Source organism: Notechis scutatus, chromosome Z (assembly GCF_049901735.1).
Source record: "Notechis scutatus isolate UNSWTSFEM ecotype Mainland chromosome Z, rNotScu1.2, whole genome shotgun sequence".
Classification (NCBI taxonomy): Eukaryota; Metazoa; Chordata; class Lepidosauria; order Squamata; family Elapidae; genus Notechis; species Notechis scutatus.
The window spans coordinates 90,186,201-90,207,010 of record NC_142025.1 but is presented as its reverse complement, the minus strand read 5'-3'; the positions used below and the strand labels follow the sequence as shown (position 1 = coordinate 90,207,010).

Sequence of the window (20,810 nt, the reverse complement as noted above, 5' to 3'; positions counted from 1 at the left end):
ACAGGAGAACAGAGCTAGAAAGCAGGTTAGTGGAGTGGGGAGGGAATGGAGATTTTACAGTATCTTTCCCCTGCCACACCTACCAAGCCACACCACGCCCAGCAAGCCACACCATGCCCAGCAAGCCACACCACGCCCACCAAGCCACACCGACAGAGCCGGTAGTAAAATTTTTGAATCCCACCACTGGTAAATCTATCTTCTTGTTTGGTTGTTGTACCAAATATAGACAGTTACAGAAATACAAATGACAGACTCAATAATTCCTCTGTAGAACTGTATCAACAGCATTAGGGGCAGCCAGTATTTTCTAAGCTGACACAGGAAGAACATTCTTTGTTTTGCCTTTTTAATGATGGCTCCAATGTTAGGTGTCCATTTAAAATCTTACCATGTAATAAACTTGAAGCACTTCAAACTAAACTCCTTTTCCTGATAGCTTGCACTGAAGAGTATGGGTCCTTTCTGACAAATGGCTTTTGTCAGAGTTAAATAATAATTAATTTAAAATATTTTTGATATTGTAATTTTTTGTGGTAGAGGTTACAAAACTAACCAATGTGTCATTTGTAGCAAAGCTGTGCAGATGATCTTAATAACATTGTTACTGATATGTTTTAGCTTGTGAAAGATGAGCCTTAGTGAAACAGAGTTTCAAACACAAAAAGGAATGTAATATGAGAAGAGAAGGGGCGTTGGTACTTACCTGATACGCCCTTTCTATTTGAGCTGCGAGGAGCATCCAGTGATGGGAGGTGCTTCAGTCTCTGCTTGCTTAGGCTGAGCTTGAATTGAGGAACGCTCCTCCTCCTCCACGTGACTCTTCCAGGGCATTCCCCAGTTTTGCGAAGGCGAGAGGAAAAAAAGGTTGCTCCTATCCCTATCACCTAAACAAATATTGGTCCTTGGCCGAGGGAGAGAGGCCCCACCAGACGGAATTTAGGGTGGGGCTGGATGCTCCTCGCAGCTCAAATAGAAAGGGCGTATCAGGTAAGTACCAACGCCCCTTCTCCTATGAGCTGCTCGGAGCATCCAGTGATGGGACATACCAAAGCTTGTCCTGTCCTAAGGGAGGGACTCCATCTGGTCCTGAATTTCCCCAGGGTCCCCAAGAACACGCTGCAGGACTCTCCTACCAAATGAAGCCTCTGCAGATGCAAACACGTCAATTTTATAGTGCCGAATGAAGGGGGAAGATGAGGCCCAAGTCGCAGCCCGGCATATTTCGATTATTGGTGCCTGGGTAGCCCAGGCCGCAGAGGTGGCTGCGCTCCTGGTTGAATGGGCTGTTATGCCCTTAGGATCCTGGAGGGCCTGGGACTGATACGATTTAGCTATGGCCGCCTAATCCATCGTCCTATGATAGTAGATGACACCCTGTGTCCCTGTGTTTTGGGTTGGAAGGAAAGAAATAGGGCCTCCGACTTCCTGAAGGGCTTTGTGCGTTTGATGTAAATTCGCAGAGCGCGTCTTACATCGAGTTTATGCCATTGTTGTTCCCTTTCCTGCGACGGATTGGGACAAAAATTTGGGAGGATGAGCTCCTGAGCTCTGTGGAACACTGAATTAACCTTAGGCAGAAAGGTGGGGTCGGGTCGGAGAATCACCCTATCTGCATGAAAGACACAGAGGTCTTGCCTGACAGAAAGGGCTGCTATTTCCGAGATACATCGGGCTGATGTAATGGCTACCAGGAAAACTACTTTATAAGTTAGGAATTGGAGACCCGTGTCCCTCAAAGGCTCGAAAGGCTCTTTGGTGAGGGCGAGGAGGACTTTATTGAGGTCCCAGGTGGGATAACGGTGGACTGGGGGGGGGGGCGTAAGTTGGTAGCCCCTCTAAGGAAGGCTTGGATGAAGGTGTGGTGAGAGAGGGAACTGAGACCCTCGTAAGCAAGGACTGAGGACAGGGCAGCTACCTGACGCTTTAGTGTGTTAGGGGACAGCCCCTTGTCAAGTCCCTCCTGAATAAATTCTAAAATTTGAGCTATGGAGGGAGAAACTGGGTTAATTTTAAGTTTGTTGCACCAACGACAGAATATGGCCCATGTGGCATTATAAATTCGGGTGGTGGATGGTCGTCTGGCAGCTAGGATGGTGTCAATGACCTTATTTGAGAGCTGTCTTTTTCTCAAGGTGCTCCGCTCAACCTCCAGATGGTCAGTTGGAGCCATTGCGGGTCCGGATGTAGGAGGGGCCCCTGGGACAAGGAAATCCTGTCTGGAGGGATCCTCCAGGGAGGGGCCACCGAGAGAGTGCGGAGATCCGCAAACCATAGCTGTCTGGGCCAGTAAGGGGCCACCAGGAGCAACTCCGCCTTCTCGTGGAGCAGCTTCTGGATCACCCTGGGTACCAGAGCCAGAGGAGGGAATGCATAGAGGAGTCCTGGGGGCCATGGGCAGCGGAGCGCATTGTGATTCTCCGCCCTTGGGATGGGTATCTTGACAGGAATCGCGGGAGCTGGGTATTGAGGGGGGAGGCAAACAGGTCTATTACCGGTTTCCCGAATATTCTTGTTGCCTCTCTGAACAGGGATGGGTGGAGACGCCACTCTGATTGGTCTATGGTGGCCCTGCTTAACCAGTCTGCCTGGATATTTGATATCCCTGATATGTGCTCCACCTTGATGGACAGAAGGTTGGTCTCTGCCCAGCGACAGAGGCGCTCAGCTTCCTTCATCAATCGGATTGAATGTGTGCCCCCTTGTTTGTTGATGTGTGCCTTGGTTGTGACGTTGTCTGTCAAAATGAGGACGTGTTGCCCGCGTACCTGGGGAAGGAAGCTGCGTAGGGCCAGGAGGACGGCGTGAAGCTCCAGCCAATTTATACTGCACGATTGCTCTATTGCAGTCCATCTCCCCTGGGATGAGAGAGACTGGCAGTGGGCTCCCCATCCGAATAGGCTGGCGTCTGTGGTAATAATCAGCCTTTGAGGTTCCTTGAAGAAACAGCCCTTGTTGATGAGTGGTCTTGCCCACCAGAGGAGGGACGTGAGGGCCTTGGGAGGAACCCTGACCGGGAGCTTGGAATTGCTTCTGCCGGGTCTTTGGTACGGGAGCAGGAACCACTGTAGGGATCTGGTATGAAGACGGGCCCAGGGAACAATAGAAATGCATGAGATCATTTTCCCCAATAATTTAGACAATTCCAGTAAGGGCACCCTCTTGCGTTGCCTAGTTACCTTAACCAATTTCTAAATACTAAGGAGTCTCTCTGAGGACTGGTAGACCTTACCTTCCACTGTGTTGATAAGAGCCCTCAGATGGTTTATCCGGGTAGAAGGAGATAATTGGCTCTTCTTCCAATTTATGAGGAACCCGTGTTCCTGAAGGGAATCTAAGGTGGCCTGGGTGTCCCTTACTGCCTGATCAATAGATGGTGACTGAATCAAAATATCGTCTAAATAGCATTGGAGACGGATGGGAGTGTTTCTGTTATGAGCCGCCAGAGCTGCCAGGACCTTGGTAAAAGTCCTGGGGGCGGAAGCCAGTCCGAAGGGAAGGGCCACGTACTCGAAGTGTTGGTTATTGTAACAGAACCTTAAGAATTTGGAATGGGAAGGTCGAATGGCAATGTGTAGGTAAGCTTCTGTTAAGTCTATGGATGTGAGGAAATCCCCTTGCCTAATCCCCAACAGTATAGATTGAAGGGTGTGCATTTTGAACTTGCGGTATGTTAGGAAGCGGTTAAGTCGCTTCAGATCTAAGATGGCCCACCATCCCCTCCGAGTGCTTTGGGACGACGAAAAGGTGGGAATAAAAGCCCCGACCTCGCTGGTTGGGTTGGACAGGTTGGATAGCACTTATATTAAGGAGGTGCTGGATGGCGGAAGCCATCAGATTGTGTTTGATTGGGTCCTTGGAGAGGGGGGATGAGATAAAGAAGTTTTGGGGGGTGGAATGGAACTCAAGGGCAAGGCCAAATCTAACAGTGTCCCTGACCCAAGAGTCAGAGGTGGAAGAGTCCCATATACTGGCAAACGACTTTAGGCGCCCGCCAATGGGGATAGAGTCCTTATGTCTATCTGGGACAACGAAAGGGCCTGCCTCCGGACCCCCGAAAGGGCCTTTTATATTGGCTGCCCCTCCTACTCCTTTCTCCAGAGTCGGGTCTGTCCTGGAATTGGCCCGGTCTGAAAGAGGGAGGCCTCTGATATCTGGGGGAGAAGGGGGCCTGATAGGAGAGCCGAAAGGAGCTCCTCCGAAAGGGCTGCAACTGTCTGGAATCTGACCTTCGGGAGAGGGAAGGGAGAAATTTCTTTTTGATCCTGGTCTCCATGAGTAAAGGGTCCAGGGATGGGCCGAATAGTTTGTCCCCCACTATGGGAGAGGAAGCCAGCTTGGCTTTGTTTTTAAAATCCGCCTGCCAGTGTCTGAGCCATAGCAGGCGGCGGGCCTGGACGTGCGATGTAATTGCCCTGGCAGAAAATTTGACGGTGTGATAGGTGGCATCCGCCGAAAACTCAGCTGCGGCGGTGATCTTAGCGATGTCCTGGTGTGCTCTGGTGTTAGAAGCCGGGACATGCTGTTTAAGCTGGCGCAACCATCGAATGGAAGACCTAGTAAAGAAAGATGCGTCCGTAGCCGATCTTATGGCCCATGCGTCCGACTGGTGGGCCCTGCGCAGGGCCAGCTCAGCCCACTTTTCCTCTGGTTTTAGGGCCTCTAACGCCTCAGTAGGAGTCAAGGAGGATGCCAGGCCCACAATGGGCTCGTTGACCTCGGGGGTGTTCAACAAATTGGAGAAATCTGGATCCAGGTTGAAGAATTTTTTGTCATGGTTAGAGGGGGCTGTGGAGACCCCTGCAGACGCCAGTTGTTTTTGGACCAGATCTGCGAGGATAGGGGGAGCTGGAATAGTCTCGGCCTCTACCACTGGTTGGTTAAAAATGAGGTCTTCGGGTCCTTCCCCAGAAGGGGTAGAGAGGACTGAGGGGGATTGCTTACTCAAACCTGAAATATTTTTGGCCTTATACAATAAGGATTTGAATTGTTGCGGCTTAAAGAGGCCCGTGAAGGCGGGCTGGTCAGGGGTGAGCCCCTCGTCCTCGGACATTTCGTCCTCTAGAGGGTCCATGTCTGAGAGGGGCTCGCTATAGTGTATGGACCCCAGATCGAAGTCGTCTGGATCCATGGGTTGATCACCTTCCTCCTCCACCTCTTCCATCTCCTCCTCCCGCCCTTGGAGGGGAGGTTCCCTATGCAAGGGCACCTGAGCCAGACACTGTTCAGACCTAGGTAGAGACCTCACAGAGTGAGATTCCTGGTCAGAGCCTACTGGATACAGACTGGACCTGGCGGCTTGCTGGATGCCAGTTGCGATGCCTTGGCAAATAGCCAACTCCATCCAGGATCTTATCTTTTCAGGGATCTCCTCAGGGAGAGACTCCTCTTGGCGGAGACCGGCAGCAGTTGGGGTGAAGGTGGCCTCTGGAGCCCTTCTGGTCAATGTTTCAGGAACCAGAGCCTGTTGTTCCTGAGATGGCAAGCTGCGCCTGGAGAAGGGAACATCTGGGGGGGGGGAGGTTGAGCAGAGGTAGAGGGACTGGAGGATGGGGGAATCTGAGGCACCTTGAGTGCTTCCTTAGATCTCCTGTCTATTTCTTTTTGCAGGGCCTTGTGGCGCCTTAGGGCGTCCCTCTTGGCCGCTTTGGAGGTCTCCTTACTCTGTTTGCGCAAGTGATGGGTTTTGGCTTTTGCCTTCAAAGAAGGACCTCTAGAGGTATTGCCATCTGCCATTGCAATGACTTAAAAGTGGCTGTAAGAAGATAGGAATCAATATGAGGCGGTTGGCACGCCCAGGGCCTGGTCTAGCAAGACGGTGTCCCTGATCAGTATTACTTCCCCCTTTTAGTATAATTTAATTCAAAGAAAATCCTCTTTTTTATTTTAATATATATATATATATATATATATATATATATATATATATATATATATATATATATATATATATATATATATAAATTTAAATCTGAAACCACTGTAAAAGTCTGACTCACAGACGGACACAATACAGAAGCCTGATGATGGCAGATGAGATTCTGCTGAAACGTTGCTACAACTTTAAAAGCACCACTACTATGACGTGGGAAAATACCCGAACAAAGCTGAAGGCCATACATACATATATACATACATATATACATACATACATACATACATACATACATACATATATATATATATATATGTATGTATGTATGTATGTATGTATGTATGTATGTAGAGATATGAATATGAAGCCAAAGAGGAAATAATTGAGCCATACCTCAGTGATAATATTTTGATTATAAAAATATTATACTGTTAAATCTGAATCAATAATATATTTAGATGGTTATTAAAGTTGTATCCCTGCTCCTGGGACAAGGAAGAGAGCCAATTAGCCAAATGTCGAAAACGCCTAGGCCCAGTGAGTTAAGGCTAGGGCCTGCAGCAGCCCTTCTGCACAGGCTGACACTAGGCCTGGGTGCAGCTGCTGCGCTGCTGGAGAGAAGCTGTGGGGTTGAGCCAACGATTATACCAATTAAATATAAGCCAATATTAAGAGAGATCTGAAATAAGGCCAGGCGGGGCCTGTAACTTTGAGAAATTCCACTCACAGCCTCAATTAGATAGAAACATAATGGCGTGTGCCACGAGAAAGCCTCCAAAATGGCGGCCGCTATAGCTGCGCGCCTTTCAGCAGCGTTACCCCGCCTGGCAAGCAAAAAAACGAATTCAGTTTAAAGCGGTGGTTGGGAAAGGAGAGCAAAGGCTTTCTCCTTGCAACAGAAAAACGGTGTTCAAGGGTGGGGGGGGAAATCGCGGTACGGCTCCCACGGAGCAAGAAAAGCAAGCCGATGTGAAAACGGAGCAATAGAAGCAAGCGACAGCGACTAAAGGCAGAGAGAGAGGGATTCGGGCTATGGGAGGTAGTGCGGGATCGCTACTGGCCCTCCCTTCGCCTCCCCTGGGGGCGAAACTGCGCTTCCCCTTAATGGCAAGAATGCCAATTCAAGCAATTGCGCAGGACTAAGGAGAGAAACAAATCAAACCTGGAGGTAAAGCTGATCTAGAGCTGATTAGAATCGAAAATTTCCTGCTTCGGCCAAGGAGCAACGAACAGAACAGCCTGTCTCGCACGAGGCTGAGCAAAAACTGGGGAACGCCCTGGAAGAGTCACGTGGAGGAGGAGCGGTCGTCAATTCAAGCTCAGCCTAAGCAAGCAGAGACTGAAGCACCTCCCATCACTGGATGCTCCGAGCAGCTCATAGGAGAATGTACCTATGAATGTAACACTCAGTATCATATAGTCCTCAACCTATGACCAGAATCGCAATCACCAAGTGGTTGAGAATTGAGAAATCAGGTGACTCCTTCACTCAACAATTGCAGTAACAGCTCTCCCAGTTGGGGGCCTTAACTGACTGTGCAGGTCATAGCAAATGGAGCCCTGGACAAGGAGTGTAAAGATGCCCCAGGGGGATGGGGGAAGATTCAACATAAGCCCCTATGAGTTCAGGATGCTGCAATGTCCTGGAAAGCTGCTGTTGCCTGGGAGGCCCAGATCTGCTCCCCAGCCAATCAGGCTTGAGAGACCTGGACTTGTTTCTTGTCCCGCCAGCCTTGGGGGCTGCTGTTTCTATACAGCAGGTATATTCAGAAAGCTTAAAGCACTCCACTTACTTGTATTTTCTTTAGCTGTTAATAGGTGGCTTCTGCAAGTAGGCTTTTCTGAGAATATATACTAAATAGTTTTTTTTTTCAATTTAAAAAAATGTTACAGATTAATCAATACTGACAGATTCAGAAATAAGCCTAATTCATGTCTGAGATACTAGGAAAAAATCCTGCAAGTGCATGGATGTCCAGTTTTCCTAACACTTTATTGCCTTCCTGAAACTATTTTTATTATAGAACTGTACTGGGGGCTAGGATGGGGTTAAACCTGTGATGTAAGTATCCTGATATTAAAATAAGTGTCTGATAAAATAAGAGACATTAACCGCCAATTATGTTACTTGTCTGCCTTAAAGATACCGCATTTCCATCAGCCACTTTTTTTTATGGTGAAGAAAGGCTTTATTTACTGGAAACCTTTTGACATTCCAAAGTTGCAGGGTTATAAAGGCCTTTTCACAAAACAATTAAGAGGTACTTATTAAGAAATATAGAAGAATATTATCCAGCTCTAAGCATGGACACGTGTGGAAAATTTAAAATGGTTTAATTGGAATTGTAGTTGGAATTGTAGAAAACTAGTTTTTCTTAGATCGCTCGGCATTCCCTTTAATCTTAAATAGATTGAACTTGTAGAATAGGTACATCCCTACTACCTGAAATTAAATATTTGAAAATTTCGTACTAGGTATATATTTGACCTTCACTGCATTTCTTAGCTTTGCTTCCAAAACTGTCTAGTCTGTTTTAACTGTTTTATTTTAATGCTATAATGTTAATATTAATGTTATAACAAGGATGTTGTTGTGAATGCCAGTCACTTAAACAAGCAGTCCTTTTCTGACCAGGGTTGGGCCCAGAATCTAATTTATTAAGTGATCATTAAACAAGCTATATCATTACCTCACTCAGTGAACACAATTCCTCCTCCCCCAGTTACAGTCAAGGGACTGTTAGGTGGGGTGCCAGAGAGATGGCCCAGACCTCCAACCACTTGGAAGGCTTGGGCCTGCCTCCCACACTACCAAGGAAGATGGTGGTCACCAGTGTTTTCCCAATTTCAGGGTTCTTCCTTCAGTGCATTGTGCGCCCAGGATTTCCTCCAGAGGTGAAAATGCTAGCAAATACATACTTTGAAAGATTCCGAAAGTAGGTGGCCAGTATTCTGAGCCTTTCAGAACAACTAGCATTTGGTAGGGAAAATGCTGGTAAAAGGGTGCTTTCCTTCCCCTCCAAGGGGAAAACACTAGTGAGGACCAATGTTAAATGCTTAGAATACTGGTCTTTGCTAGCATTTTCACCAAGTTCTTCTAGCACGCAAGAAGGAAAATCCCTTACAAAGTCGAGGGAGACACTCGAAATCCAGTTATCTCCTCCATCTGCAACTTTCCCCGCCAGCTTTCCCATTGACATTCTGGGAAACTGGCAACCAATATTGCAAATGAAGGGACCTTAGTGCCCTGTGATCTTGGTTGTTCTGCAGACATTCCATTACCCAAACTGGGTAACATCATCAGTGCCAGTGATCACCATCATTAGCACTGATGATGTTACCTAGTTTGGCTGATGAAACTTTTGCAAGAAAGCAACTAAATTCAGAGAGCACCAAGAGCCCCTCATTGCAACCCTAAGCTACAAATATTCTTTATTGGAACGTTGCAAATGGTGATCACATGCCATTTGGCAACCATATATAATGTGATCATGTGATGGGGTGGGGGGAGACTGGCATGTTTTATGATGCCTGGAAGTGCTCTACCAGCTCTGCCCGTTGTGACTGCATATGATAGTCAAATTACTGGTTGTAAGTTAAGGACTACCTTTAGCTGTTCACATGTTGTTTGGAGATTTCTTTTGCATGAAGACTTTAAGAGCTCTCTTCATTTACTTTCAAGCACCATATTTAATAATATTGCCCTAAAGATTTCTTCAATATTGATTTCACCTTGTCTCATCTTGTGCTCTCAGGGATAAATATGGATAGTTAAAAGAGATGAAAAAATATGATTAGAAAAATAGATCTAGATTAAGTTTTAGATCTTTCTCAGAAAATACTTATAGACGAAGAAGCAGCCTTTTCTTTTTTTTATATAAATAAATTTTATTAATTTATTTACAATTAAAAACATATCAACATTACATACACAAAAGGGGAAAAAAAAAGAACACTCGGTCTTGCGAACCGGAAAGAGAAGAGGAGATGTAAAAGAAACAAAGAAACAAAGAAAGCGAGAGAGAAAAAAGAAAAAGAAAAGAAAAAGATACATTTAAAAACAGACAATATCCTTTTGACAGTCTGCAAGATCCAATTCTCCTACATTAATTTGAATACACACATCTTATCGATATCTATGCTTAAATTACCCATTGTCCATTAAGCAGTTTATCTCTGGACTAACCAATTATACCAAGAGTTCCAATTATCGTAAAATGTTGAAGGCTCTTTTGTTTTTAAGTGCTATATTTAATTTATCCATTTCTGCACAGTCACATATTTTCTGGATGACCATTTGTTCTGTAGGTGTATAGGGTGATTTCCAACACTGGGCATAACGCTAATCTGGCCGCAGTTAGATATGAATTGTTACATATTTCATCTTTTTGGGTAAATGTTTATCGGAGATCCCTAGTAGGAAGAACTCTGGTTTGTATTCAATTTGTTCTTTGGTTATCTCTCCAACCATTTTCTGATTTTTGCCAATATTTCTGGGATTCTTTGCAAGACCACCACATATGAAAGTAGGTTCCTTCTATGCTTTTACATTTCCAGCATTTTGGACTCGTGTTTGGGTTCATTTTCGCTAACCTCGAAGGGGGCAAGTGCCATCTATAAAACATTTTGTAAGCTGCTTTATATGCTGCCGATTTTGTAATCTTAATATTTCTGTTCCAAATCTTTTCCCATTCTGATAATGTAATACTTCTTCCGACATTCCTGCTCCAGGCTATCATGTTCCCTTTGACTATCTCTTGTTCTAATTCTACTTCAGTAAGTATTATAGAATTTGGATATGTTCTTTTGTTTGATCCTAGTAAAATTTTATCTAAATACTGCAGTTTGTTATAAATTCCAAAGTCTTTTATATCTTGTTTGTATCTGCTATGGATTTTTATATATAACCACTGATCAATTTTAAATCCCTGTTCCTGTAATTTTGTCGAAGTTTTTAATTTTCCTTTATGGATCTAATAAATCTTTATATTTAATCATTTTTGTTATGTCCAAATTATTGGGGTGTACCATTGCCTCCATTGTTGATAGCCAGATCGGAATTTTTAGATAGTGTTTTTTGCATTTTTTTTTCCAATTAATTAATAATGAGTCCCTAATGAGGTGTCTATGAAAGTAAGACTGCTTGGGTTTCCCCACTTCCCATAAGAAGGCATGCCACCCTCTCTGGAGGTCATGCCCTTTTTAATGCTAAAATTCTTTATTAAGTAAGTTCACCCAGTCTTTTAACCATAATAGGATAGCTGTTCGAATAATATAATTCCCAATTTGGAAGAGCTAGACCCCTCTACTTTTGCATCTTGTAAGGCCTTTACATTGATCCTGGGTTTTTTCCCCTGCCAAATAAATTTAAGTGTGATCTTATTTAATTCTTCAAAAAAAAAATTTGGCAACTTAATTGGAATTGTCTGAATAAATAAAGAAATTTTGGTAATATGTTCATTTTAATCGAGGCAATCCTGCCCAATAAGGAGAGCTGCAGCTTATTCCAGGATTCTAAATCTTTCTTGTTTGTTGAAGTAGTTTATCATAATTATTCTCTTTGAGTGATTTACCTTGTGGTGTTAACCATATTCCTAAATATTTGACCCTTTTTGTTACCTGTATCCCCATCATTGCTTCTAATTCTTCCTTCTGGTTTTCTGTTAAGTTTTTGGTCATTAGTTTCGTCTTTTTTCTATTAATTTTTAATCCTGCCACTGCGCCTAATCGCTTTTAATTCTTTTTATTAGATTATATCCTTTTTCCATGGGTTCCTCCAAAAAGAAAACCATATCGTTAGCAAACGCTGTAGTTTATATTCTTCTGATTTGACCTCACTCCTAATTTCAGAATTTTGTCTCTAGAGTGATTCTAGGGCAAAAATTAAAGAAGAGGGGAGAGAGGGCAGCCTGTCGACACCTTTTCTATATTTAATGGACCTGTTTGTTCGCCATTGATTAGTATATTAGCCTGTTTTGTGTTGTAAATTGTTGTTATAATGTTTTCAGATTTGGTGCCAAGACTCATATTGTAATTTTTTTGAATTAAAGTGCCAATTTAAGCTGTCAAATGCTTTCTCAGCATCTAAAAACATGAGTGCGGATTGTTTCTCCGGGTGGGCTTCATAATATTCTAGGACATCGATAACCTCTTAAATTGTTCTTTATTTGTGACAAAGAAACCATTTTGATCTTCGCGGATATGGATTTAAAGCTTGTTTTACTCATTATCTATAATAGAAGTAAATAATTTATAATCGCCATTTGATATAGTTGTTGATGTAAGAAGCAGCCTTTTCTAAGGATTCTGCTTGTATACCATCTGATGACTACGTGCATCATGGTTTGATTTTTCTGGAAACATTTTTCCAGATAGCATTGCTATCACTACCATTTCTGATACTAAGAGTGAAAAGGAGATTAAGAGGCACTCTATCTTGCTCTATCTAAACAAAGACGGTTTCATTACAGGATTGCCATTTCAATCATTTGTAGTCACAGGATAAATGTTGTGAATACGTATTTTCAGTTCTGAAAGAGAGTACAATAATGATACCAAAGCAAATTTCATTACAACACTGCCTCAGGAATCAAGTAATGTGTTGGACACCTTCGGACACATATAATGGAACAAAATTATTCATGGGTGTAAAATTAAATATTCTGTTGGACCAAGAAGTTTATGTTAAATATTGTATGCTTTACATGATTTTGTCTGCCTGAACTGTATAACTAGCCACATAAGGAATGGTATATCATTAAGACAAAAAAGGTTGAAGGTTGAAGATGGATCAGATGGTAGTTAAAGTTATTACCTAAACACTGACAAGAGATTTTGCAGCTTTAATCCTGCCATAATATATTCCCAATTGTTTCAGTTATGAATTAGTATTCTTTTGGTCTTTCCATTCATTTCTATAAGGCTGGAATATTGAACCAATAAAATGAATGGGAAACCAGTACTACAAAAATAATAATAATAGAAGAGTGGTCATTGCTAAAAATTAGGTTCTTAAAGATACCTCTCACAAGTTTTTCATTATATGAATGCAAATGATCCAAATAATAAAATTTTATTCTTTTTATCGATACACTTTTAGCAACCTCAAGTAGATAAATAAAAGTATAAAATATTATAATCATGAAACATTTTGAAATTCTTAGTGTGCTTTACTCCTGTTGTTTTTAAGTACTGCACATCTCCACAACTGACAGAAATAAGCAGTTTCACAGCAGATTAAAAAGAGAAATATCTCTGCAAAAGCAGATGAAAATGTCTTAAGAAAACCTTCAAATGGTTATTTACATATACATCAGTATTATAAAACAAATAAATACTTCACATGACCTGTATAACATTTAAAGTGAGATGAGATGGCCCAATACACAAAAAGCAAGGCCAATACAAAATTTAAGGAAAAACAGGGTTGTGCTGAATTTTTATATAATTTTATACAACCTAAACACATTCACAAAATGCAAGAACAATTCTTTTGTTGGATTCTAAATCTGGATCACATCTGGGAAGAAACCAATAGATTCTTAAGAATTTTCTACATCTGCCTACCTTCATATTTATACACCAATTTTCCATGTGATGCTTGTAATCCAGATCAAACACTTAACACCAAGAAAGCTTTGTCTCCAATGCTTAAGCAGTTTGGTGATTATTAGTTCATGCCAGGCATGACAATTACCGACAGGTATTTCTGATATCATTTATTCAAGCTAGCATTCTATCTGAGACCGAGGCATTCTCCGTAAACTTAAGGAATGTCGGTGTATCTCTTGCATCTGCCGCATCCGGTCCTTCTGCCACATTAGATTTTGCGGCATTGGATATTTCTGGTTACCATGTAAGGACCGAAAGGGGATTCTCACATGACAGGCTGTAGCACGGCAGCGAGGCTGAGGCATAGGAGGAAGTAACAGCCAACGCTTCTTCTCAGCACAGTAGCGGTAGGCCTCTTTTCTGTACCGTTTGTCAGTATCATCACTGCTCTTCCATCCACCTATGATGAAGATATCATCTTTGTAATAGCAAATAGCCGCCCCTTCAATGCTAAGAACCTCTGGTGGTAAGCTTTCCAGAATGTCATCAGATATTGGATTAGAGATTTTTCTCTTGGCCTCTTCATGATCTATAGGATAGCTCCTAGGACAACACGAAGCGGTGTGGTAAAAGTTGGTGTTCTCCACAACCATTTGGAAGCAGCAATAGTTATCAAGGAGTGGCAGAGACTCACAATCTTGCCACTGTCGTGTGTCTGCATCATAGCGAATAACGACAGACCTTAAGCCATCTTCATTATCTCCGTCATCTGGTGTGCGAGCTGCCATGTAAACAAATCTGTTGTCTATTGTAATCACTTTAACATCCCGAAGTATCTTTGGGGCAGACTCCAAGTTGTGCCACTTATCTTGATCAGGGTTGTAGACAGCCACTTCTGTAAAACCAGGAATGAAATAACCCCGCCCACCAATGCTATACAGGTTTCCCTTTACCTCAGTAAGTCCAAAATAATGTTTCCTGGTTATCAGATTGGAAACCTGCTCCCAAACGTTTCTACCTGGGTTATACCTTTCCATGGTCTTGGCAAAGCCAGGCTCCATGGAACCTGCCACGTAAAGATAAGATTCGGTTACTACCACAGCATGCCCATCAAGATGATTGTGTGTACACGGTAAATTCACCCATCTATCTTCATCAATAAAGTACCCCACACACTCACTCAAGTAATCGCCTCCCTCAGACACACCACCAATGACCATGATAACATCCATGTTTTGGCCAAAGCGAGGCTGAGATGAGATAATGGAATTAACTTGTGTATCCAACTGAAAATTCTCACCCTTGAGAGCATAGCTTTCCACTGCTTCCAACACAAGTTTGAGGCATGCTTCGTTGTTTGACACCATTTTTTCAGATTTAACATGCCGAATCAAATAGGTTGGCTTAATTTGTGATAGTCGGAGAAGCTTAAAGAGCTCTGCAAAATACTTTTCTCTTTCTTCAGGATTTCCCTGGACCCACTTTAAAAGCATCTCAAAGAGAATCTCTTCTGAATCCACTGTGATTTCTGAATCTGAAAGCCAGTCCCTAATAAGATGAAATGGCAAAGTATAGAATTCGTCATCTTCAATGACTTTGTAGAAGTTCCTCCTGATCATCTCGGCAGCTTTTAAAGCCAGCTGGTTCAAAGAGTACATATGAGCTAAGCTGTGAATGGCTACAGAGTTGGAGAGACTCAGTTTTTTCTTGAGGAATTCCCCACAAACCTCTTTTAGACGTATTAGTAGGAACCTGCAAAACAAAAAGGGAATTTAGAAATGTCACCTGAGAATGATTAGTTTGTTTTTTGTTTTGTTTTTTTGCGATCCAATATATTTGTATTAGCTTATAATCTAAAATAGAAAAATACAAAGCAAGCAATACGAAACAAAAGGGAGGGAAAAGGAAGATGGAGGGGGGAAGAAGGCATTGATTACTGACTCCCTCCGTTGCAGTGGAATAAGGCATTAACACTGAACGTCCACTTTGTACTTTTACATAATAGTATAAACTAGCCATTTTTATAACAACTAATCAATCAGTAAAACGCAAGATCAAAGTTTAATTTTTTTCCACCTCAAGCACAAAGTCCAGAAGTAGTTTCCAAGTAGAATCAAAACTCTTTACATTATTTTGTTTGATCAAAACTGTCAATTTAGACATCTCTGCTCACCTTACAGCCATGCATCCATGGTGGGAATCGAAATAACCTTCCATTTTTGTGCATAATCTTGCTGCTGTCGACATACACAACATCGAAGTTCCAATTTTTTCCCAAGTCTTTTCCCATTAAGCCCCCCTCCCCCCCAAAAAAAGTTTTGGTTTTATCTTTATATTCACTTTAAGAATTTTCTGTATTAGAATATGAATGCTACTCCAATATTTCTTTGCTTTATCACATGTTCATCATAAATGGTACACAGTCTCTTATTTACATTTCCAACATTCATTTGAAATATCTTTATACATTCTTGATAAATTGTCTGGTGTTAAACACAAGCGATACATCATCTTTATTTTAAATTGTAGTTTAATGTGAATTTTAAACCCTTTGTCCACATATTCTTCCATTGTTCAAGCATCACATTATAGCCAATGTTCTTCCCTACTGAATCATACAATGCCTTTACATGTTCACTTTCCAATTTCAATTTTAATAATGTTTTATAAATCTATGAACATGTTTATCACTACCGTGCAGTAAGATTTCCAATTCATTTTTAACAAAGTCAAACCCATAACTCTTTTTGCCTAATTTAAATCTTTCTTTCAGTTGTAAATATGTAAATGAATGGCAGACACAACCTTCTGATTCTAACTCTTCTTTGGATTTGAGGGTGGAGTCACCGAATTTAAAAGATGTTATTTTCCCATAAGTTCACCAGTCCGGCTCCACCACAATTTCTTTTTTGAAAAAGGCTACTTGGGGAGGATACCCAAAGTGGCAACTTCATAAAAAATGAATGTTTTGTATTTATTTCAAACTCTTACTATTGAACTTCTAACAAAATGATTGTTGAAATCAACATTTACTTCAACTTTGTCATACCATAAATAACCAGGCCATTTGAACTTTTAATTCTAAATCAGTTAGTCTCTTGTTCCGGTTTTGCCAGACCAGACAACAAGCGCTGAAATACAATTTCATATCTGGCAAATCCAATTGCATCTTCAATAGTTTATATTTAATTCTTGGTTTGAGAATTGTTGGCGAGCTAATAACTTGCATTTTTTGCTTTCCACTAAGCTGACATTCAAAAATGGTGTCTTTTTCAAAAGGTGCCAGAGCTGAAGTTCTCTTCAACTGTCCAGCAGTCCCCCTTCATGCTATAACTCAAGTAATTCAGAAACTGCACTGAGAAGAAATGTTGCCATAATAATTTTCACCTTGGTAAGGGCCATGTTTAATGCTGCCATTCGGTGTTATTTCTTTACTTTGTTCAATTCTAGTAGCGTCTTGATGTGCCTTATTATAGCAAGCCAGACGCTAGGCTAGTCTTTCTGGAAAAGTAGTCTACTCCAACTAAAGCCATCACTGGTCTACACTGGAACCCAAGATCAATTTTCACAGGTCCAGGGAAGGAGAGAATGACTGACTGACCGACCATCCCTGGTTGCCTTCACGAAGAAGGCCCTCGGGTGAAGATACCTTCTCCCATCAGAACTCGGACAAACATTTCTGTCGGTCGGCGCCTGATTTATCACCTGACACTTCGTTCCTCCTTCCCGCCTCACCTGTCGGCCAACTCCAGAACCTCGTGCACGTTGCCAGGACTGACGCGAATGCTCCCCGTGTACATGAAGCTGATGACCGCCTCGATCGTCTCCGGGTCTGGTCCCGCTCCCGAACTCCATTTCCGTAACTCTACCCGCCCCGAGCGGGACTCCGCAAAGTCGCCCAGGAGGAGAGGAGCGAAGTATTCGGTGGCTGCTGCCAGGACGGAGCGGTGAGCCCGGAACTCTCGCGGCGGGGGTTCGGAGCCGCGGAAGGCCCCGCCCCCTCCCCTCTCCTCCTCCTCCTCCTCATTGCTGCCGCCACTGAAGGCTAACGTGACGTCACAGAAGAGGCCTAACCGCCGCTGTTCGTTCTGGCGGCAGGCGAGGTCGGAGCAGTGGGCCACGCACGAAAACACCTCCGAGTCAGGCTCTGACTCTGGCCCCGCCTCCCCCTCCAGGCCCGGGAGGTCGACATCTGCGTCGCCGTAGCCTCCTGCGTCCAAATCGCCGCCACCTCCAGCTGCCGCCATCTTGGCTTCTCAATCGTTTCGAACACTTTTCCCGTAGCTAAATCTAATTACGTCACTTACAGGATCATAGAGATATGAATATATTATACTTCCGGAAATAAAAAAAGTAGCCGCTTGCGACGATAGATAAAAGAATGATAGAGATAAAATTCGCACAAGTTAATCTTGTTTGGAAAAACTGCTTTCTCTTTATTTAGGGTCACTTCACCTATTATTTCTTGAATTAATATTTGCAGGTTTATTCTTAATTAGCCGTAATAGAAAGAGGGAGTTAGCAACCTCTGACAAATCAATCTTTGCAGAAAACCATAGACTAAAAATCACATGGTCTTCCTGAAAACCAAGTCAACTTTAAAGCCAGTAAAAATATTTTAAAAGAGAATGGGTATAATTTTATTAACTAATTAAAATCAGACTAAATTTCAATTTAAGTTTAATATAATTATAGAGATTCTAATGCTGCCACCATTTCTTGGAATTCAATCCTGGTATGCCACTTAGGTGAAACCAGTAAACAGTTTATCCTTCCCATTTATAGAGTGTAGCTAGTTATTATGCTTAAGGCTAGATTTTCTGTGTAAACCAAACCAAACAAACCATATTATTCCAAACAACTTAAATAATATAGTTACTATTATAGTTTGCCCATTGTCCTATCTCATCCACCATAATTAAACTTGCAAATCAAATCACATAAGAAATTCCAAGATCAAAAGGTCAAGCTATTTCCCCATGTTGTACCTTGGCAACATTATTATTGAATGGCAGATATTTTGCTCATGGAGATATATAAAGTTGATGTTTTTCAAATCCTATTCTAAATATTCTCAGTGTGGGAAGTGTATTCATTTTATGACTCAAAGCTCAAGATGAAAAAGGGAGGTTTTCCTTTTGAAGTAAGGAAATGTGGTATCAAGCACTGATTAGAACTGATCTTGGAATGTCTTTGAAACGCTGGGAGATATCACACATTTTGGAATGCCTTTGAAATGCTAGATACCGGATAAGGAAGTATCTGTTACAGCTAGGTACCATGAAAGATAATAAAATGTAACTTGTATCCTGAAAGATAGATTGTAAATCAAGCCATTTGTATACTGGGAGGGGGGAGTAGTAGGGGGTAGTTTTGGGTATAAGAGTAGAGCCTTTAAGCTTTGCCTTTTGTTCCTCCCACCTGCCAGGGCAGGAACCCGTTTCTGCAGAAATGTTACAATAAAACCTTTTTCCTTGGATCAACTTTGAATCCTGGTGGTTTTTCTTAGCCACAATCTCACATCAGGAATTTATTCCCCATCCCAGTGCCAAAGCTGTTGTACCATAAGAAGGCATTTTGATTTGTTTATTTACTTCGGTCCTTTTTTGATCGGAACCATTAACTGGAAGGGGCCATTTTAGATCAGGAGTGCAGGAATATGAATTAAAGAATCCTGAATTAAAGGATTCATTCATTTTCTATCTTGCTGCAATCACAAATAACAACATGAACAAAGACATAGAGAAATAAAATGTTTATTGAATTAGTATTTAGTGTTACACAATTGTAATACAACAAAGAATTGCATTTAAAAAAATAAAGTTTAGGTTTCAGCATAGCATCTAGAGAATTCTATTGAACGGGTGTGAAGTTTACATTGCACTCTGAGAGCTGACCTATTTATTAAGAAACAGACCCAAGGCAAATTGGGATCACAACAGAAAAATGAAACAAAGTTATTTTATGGTTCCCTAGTGTTCACTGGAGAAAGAGTTTCATATTTTATAAAGTTTTATATTTTTTACCATTCTAATCAGATTCAGAGGAAGCAAGAAGCTGGCAACTGAAACCTGCAACTAATGAGATAGCTTGGCTACCTGACATGCCAATCTAATAGTAACTTAAGAGATCCACAAGTCTTAGCTTGGCATATCAACTGAGCATCAATTTGTATTACGGTATTAACGTATTTACAACCTTTGTAAATGTATCACCCTCTGCTAGAATTACAAAGCTATTGATGGGAGAGAAAGCTAGTCTTAAAATTTGCTGTTTCCATATTTTTCCAAAACACTCTACAGAACAGCCAATACTACCAGTTTCTTTCAAATGGGGAAAACTACACCTCTACACAATTCTCCTATTCTTCCAATATCAAATGTCGTTTGTGCAATGTGAGTTCAAGATGAAAGGCGCTTATAACAATGTCACTGTTTGGGAAAACTATTGTAAATTACTTGTCACTTGATTAAATGGTGACTAACTTAAAATATTTTGGATACCATGTTTTTTGTTGTAGAGGTTATGAAAACAACCAATATATCATCTGTGACAAAACTGTACAGAATATAGGTAGTCCTTGATATACAATCACAATTGGGACCAGACTTTCCATTATTAAGCAAAACGGTTAAGTGAGTTGGATTCAATTTTATGACCTCCTTTGCCACAGTTCTTAAGTGAATCATTGCAGTTAAATGAATCATGCAGTTAAGAAAATCTGACGTCCCCTATTTGCTTATAGGAAGCTGGCCGGGAAGAATATAAATGGCAATTACATGACCCTGGAAACCTCCATGCCAATTACTAAACACCTGAATATTCATCAAGTAACATGGGGATGCCATGAGTGTTCTAAGTGTGCATAACTAGGTGTAAGTCATGTTTTTTCCAATGCTGTTATAACTTTGAACGGTTGCTAGTCAAATAGTTGTAAGTAGAAGACTACCTGTACCTTAATAACATTGTACTGATATATCTAATTACCTTTGTTGTTAAAGGTGCTTTGAACACAAAGCAGGAGATCCAACACTGTATATGAAGAATATGTGCCAATGAATATCATCTTCATATCGTATTATGCAGTAATAATGTCTGTTTATTATAAAAAGATATATTATAATCCAGTAGGATCATAAAATAAAGGCATGCTGTGGAACCATATATTCTGTCAGTAGAAAATTAATAACTTATAAAAGATTATTGTCTCCTAAATTCCTACGTAGCTTTGAACACTCTGTGTCTCTTAACATTTCCACTGCAATTTCTTTTGGTTGCAGGAAATAACAAAATGTATTTCTAATTATTTTCACTCAGGCAGAAGTCCCTTATTCAGTTAAATGAATAACTGAAACTCTCAAATATGCCAAGGAACAATCTAGAT

At 41.5% G+C, this 20,810-nt stretch overlaps 2 protein-coding genes and 1 long non-coding RNA gene across 7 annotated transcripts in view; 1 reads left to right on the top strand and 2 right to left on the bottom strand.

The window, feature by feature from the left end:
- Nucleotides 1-17,751, bottom strand: part of LOC148128983 (kelch-like protein 11) — a 48,151-nt gene extending 30,400 nt beyond the window's left edge. The window contains exons 1-2 of one of the 2 annotated variants that reach the window (XR_015746035.1): nt 17,162-17,751; nt 13,334-15,178 (exon numbers count right to left, since the gene is read on the bottom strand). Coding sequence is in view for 1 of the 2 variants with exons in the window: in XM_087947746.1 (XP_087803872.1) it covers nt 13,603-15,178; nt 17,162-17,673 (2,088 nt within the window). In the remaining variant the exon portion in view is untranslated. Of the gene's footprint in view, nt 1-12,931; nt 15,179-17,161 lie in introns of those variants that run through there. The other variant, XM_087947746.1, reaches the window with a different exon arrangement.
- LOC148128979 (uncharacterized) overlaps nt 1-20,810 on the bottom strand; it is a 60,599-nt gene that overhangs the window by 1,887 nt on the left and 37,902 nt on the right. For 2 of the 4 annotated variants that reach the window (XM_087947749.1, XM_087947750.1), the window contains exon 1: nt 2,769-5,876. In XM_087947749.1, the coding sequence (XP_087803875.1) occupies nt 4,019-5,344 (1,326 nt within the window). In that variant the 5' untranslated portion in view covers nt 5,345-5,876 and the 3' untranslated portion in view covers nt 2,769-4,018. Of the gene's footprint in view, nt 1-706; nt 5,877-20,810 lie in introns of those variants that run through there. The other 2 variants (XM_087947751.1, XM_087947748.1) reach the window with 2 other exon arrangements.
- Nucleotides 16,702-20,585, top strand: LOC148128982 (uncharacterized). Its single transcript, XR_015746039.1, has 2 exons — nt 16,702-16,817; nt 20,172-20,585. It is a non-coding gene; the product is annotated as an uncharacterized LOC148128982 (long non-coding RNA).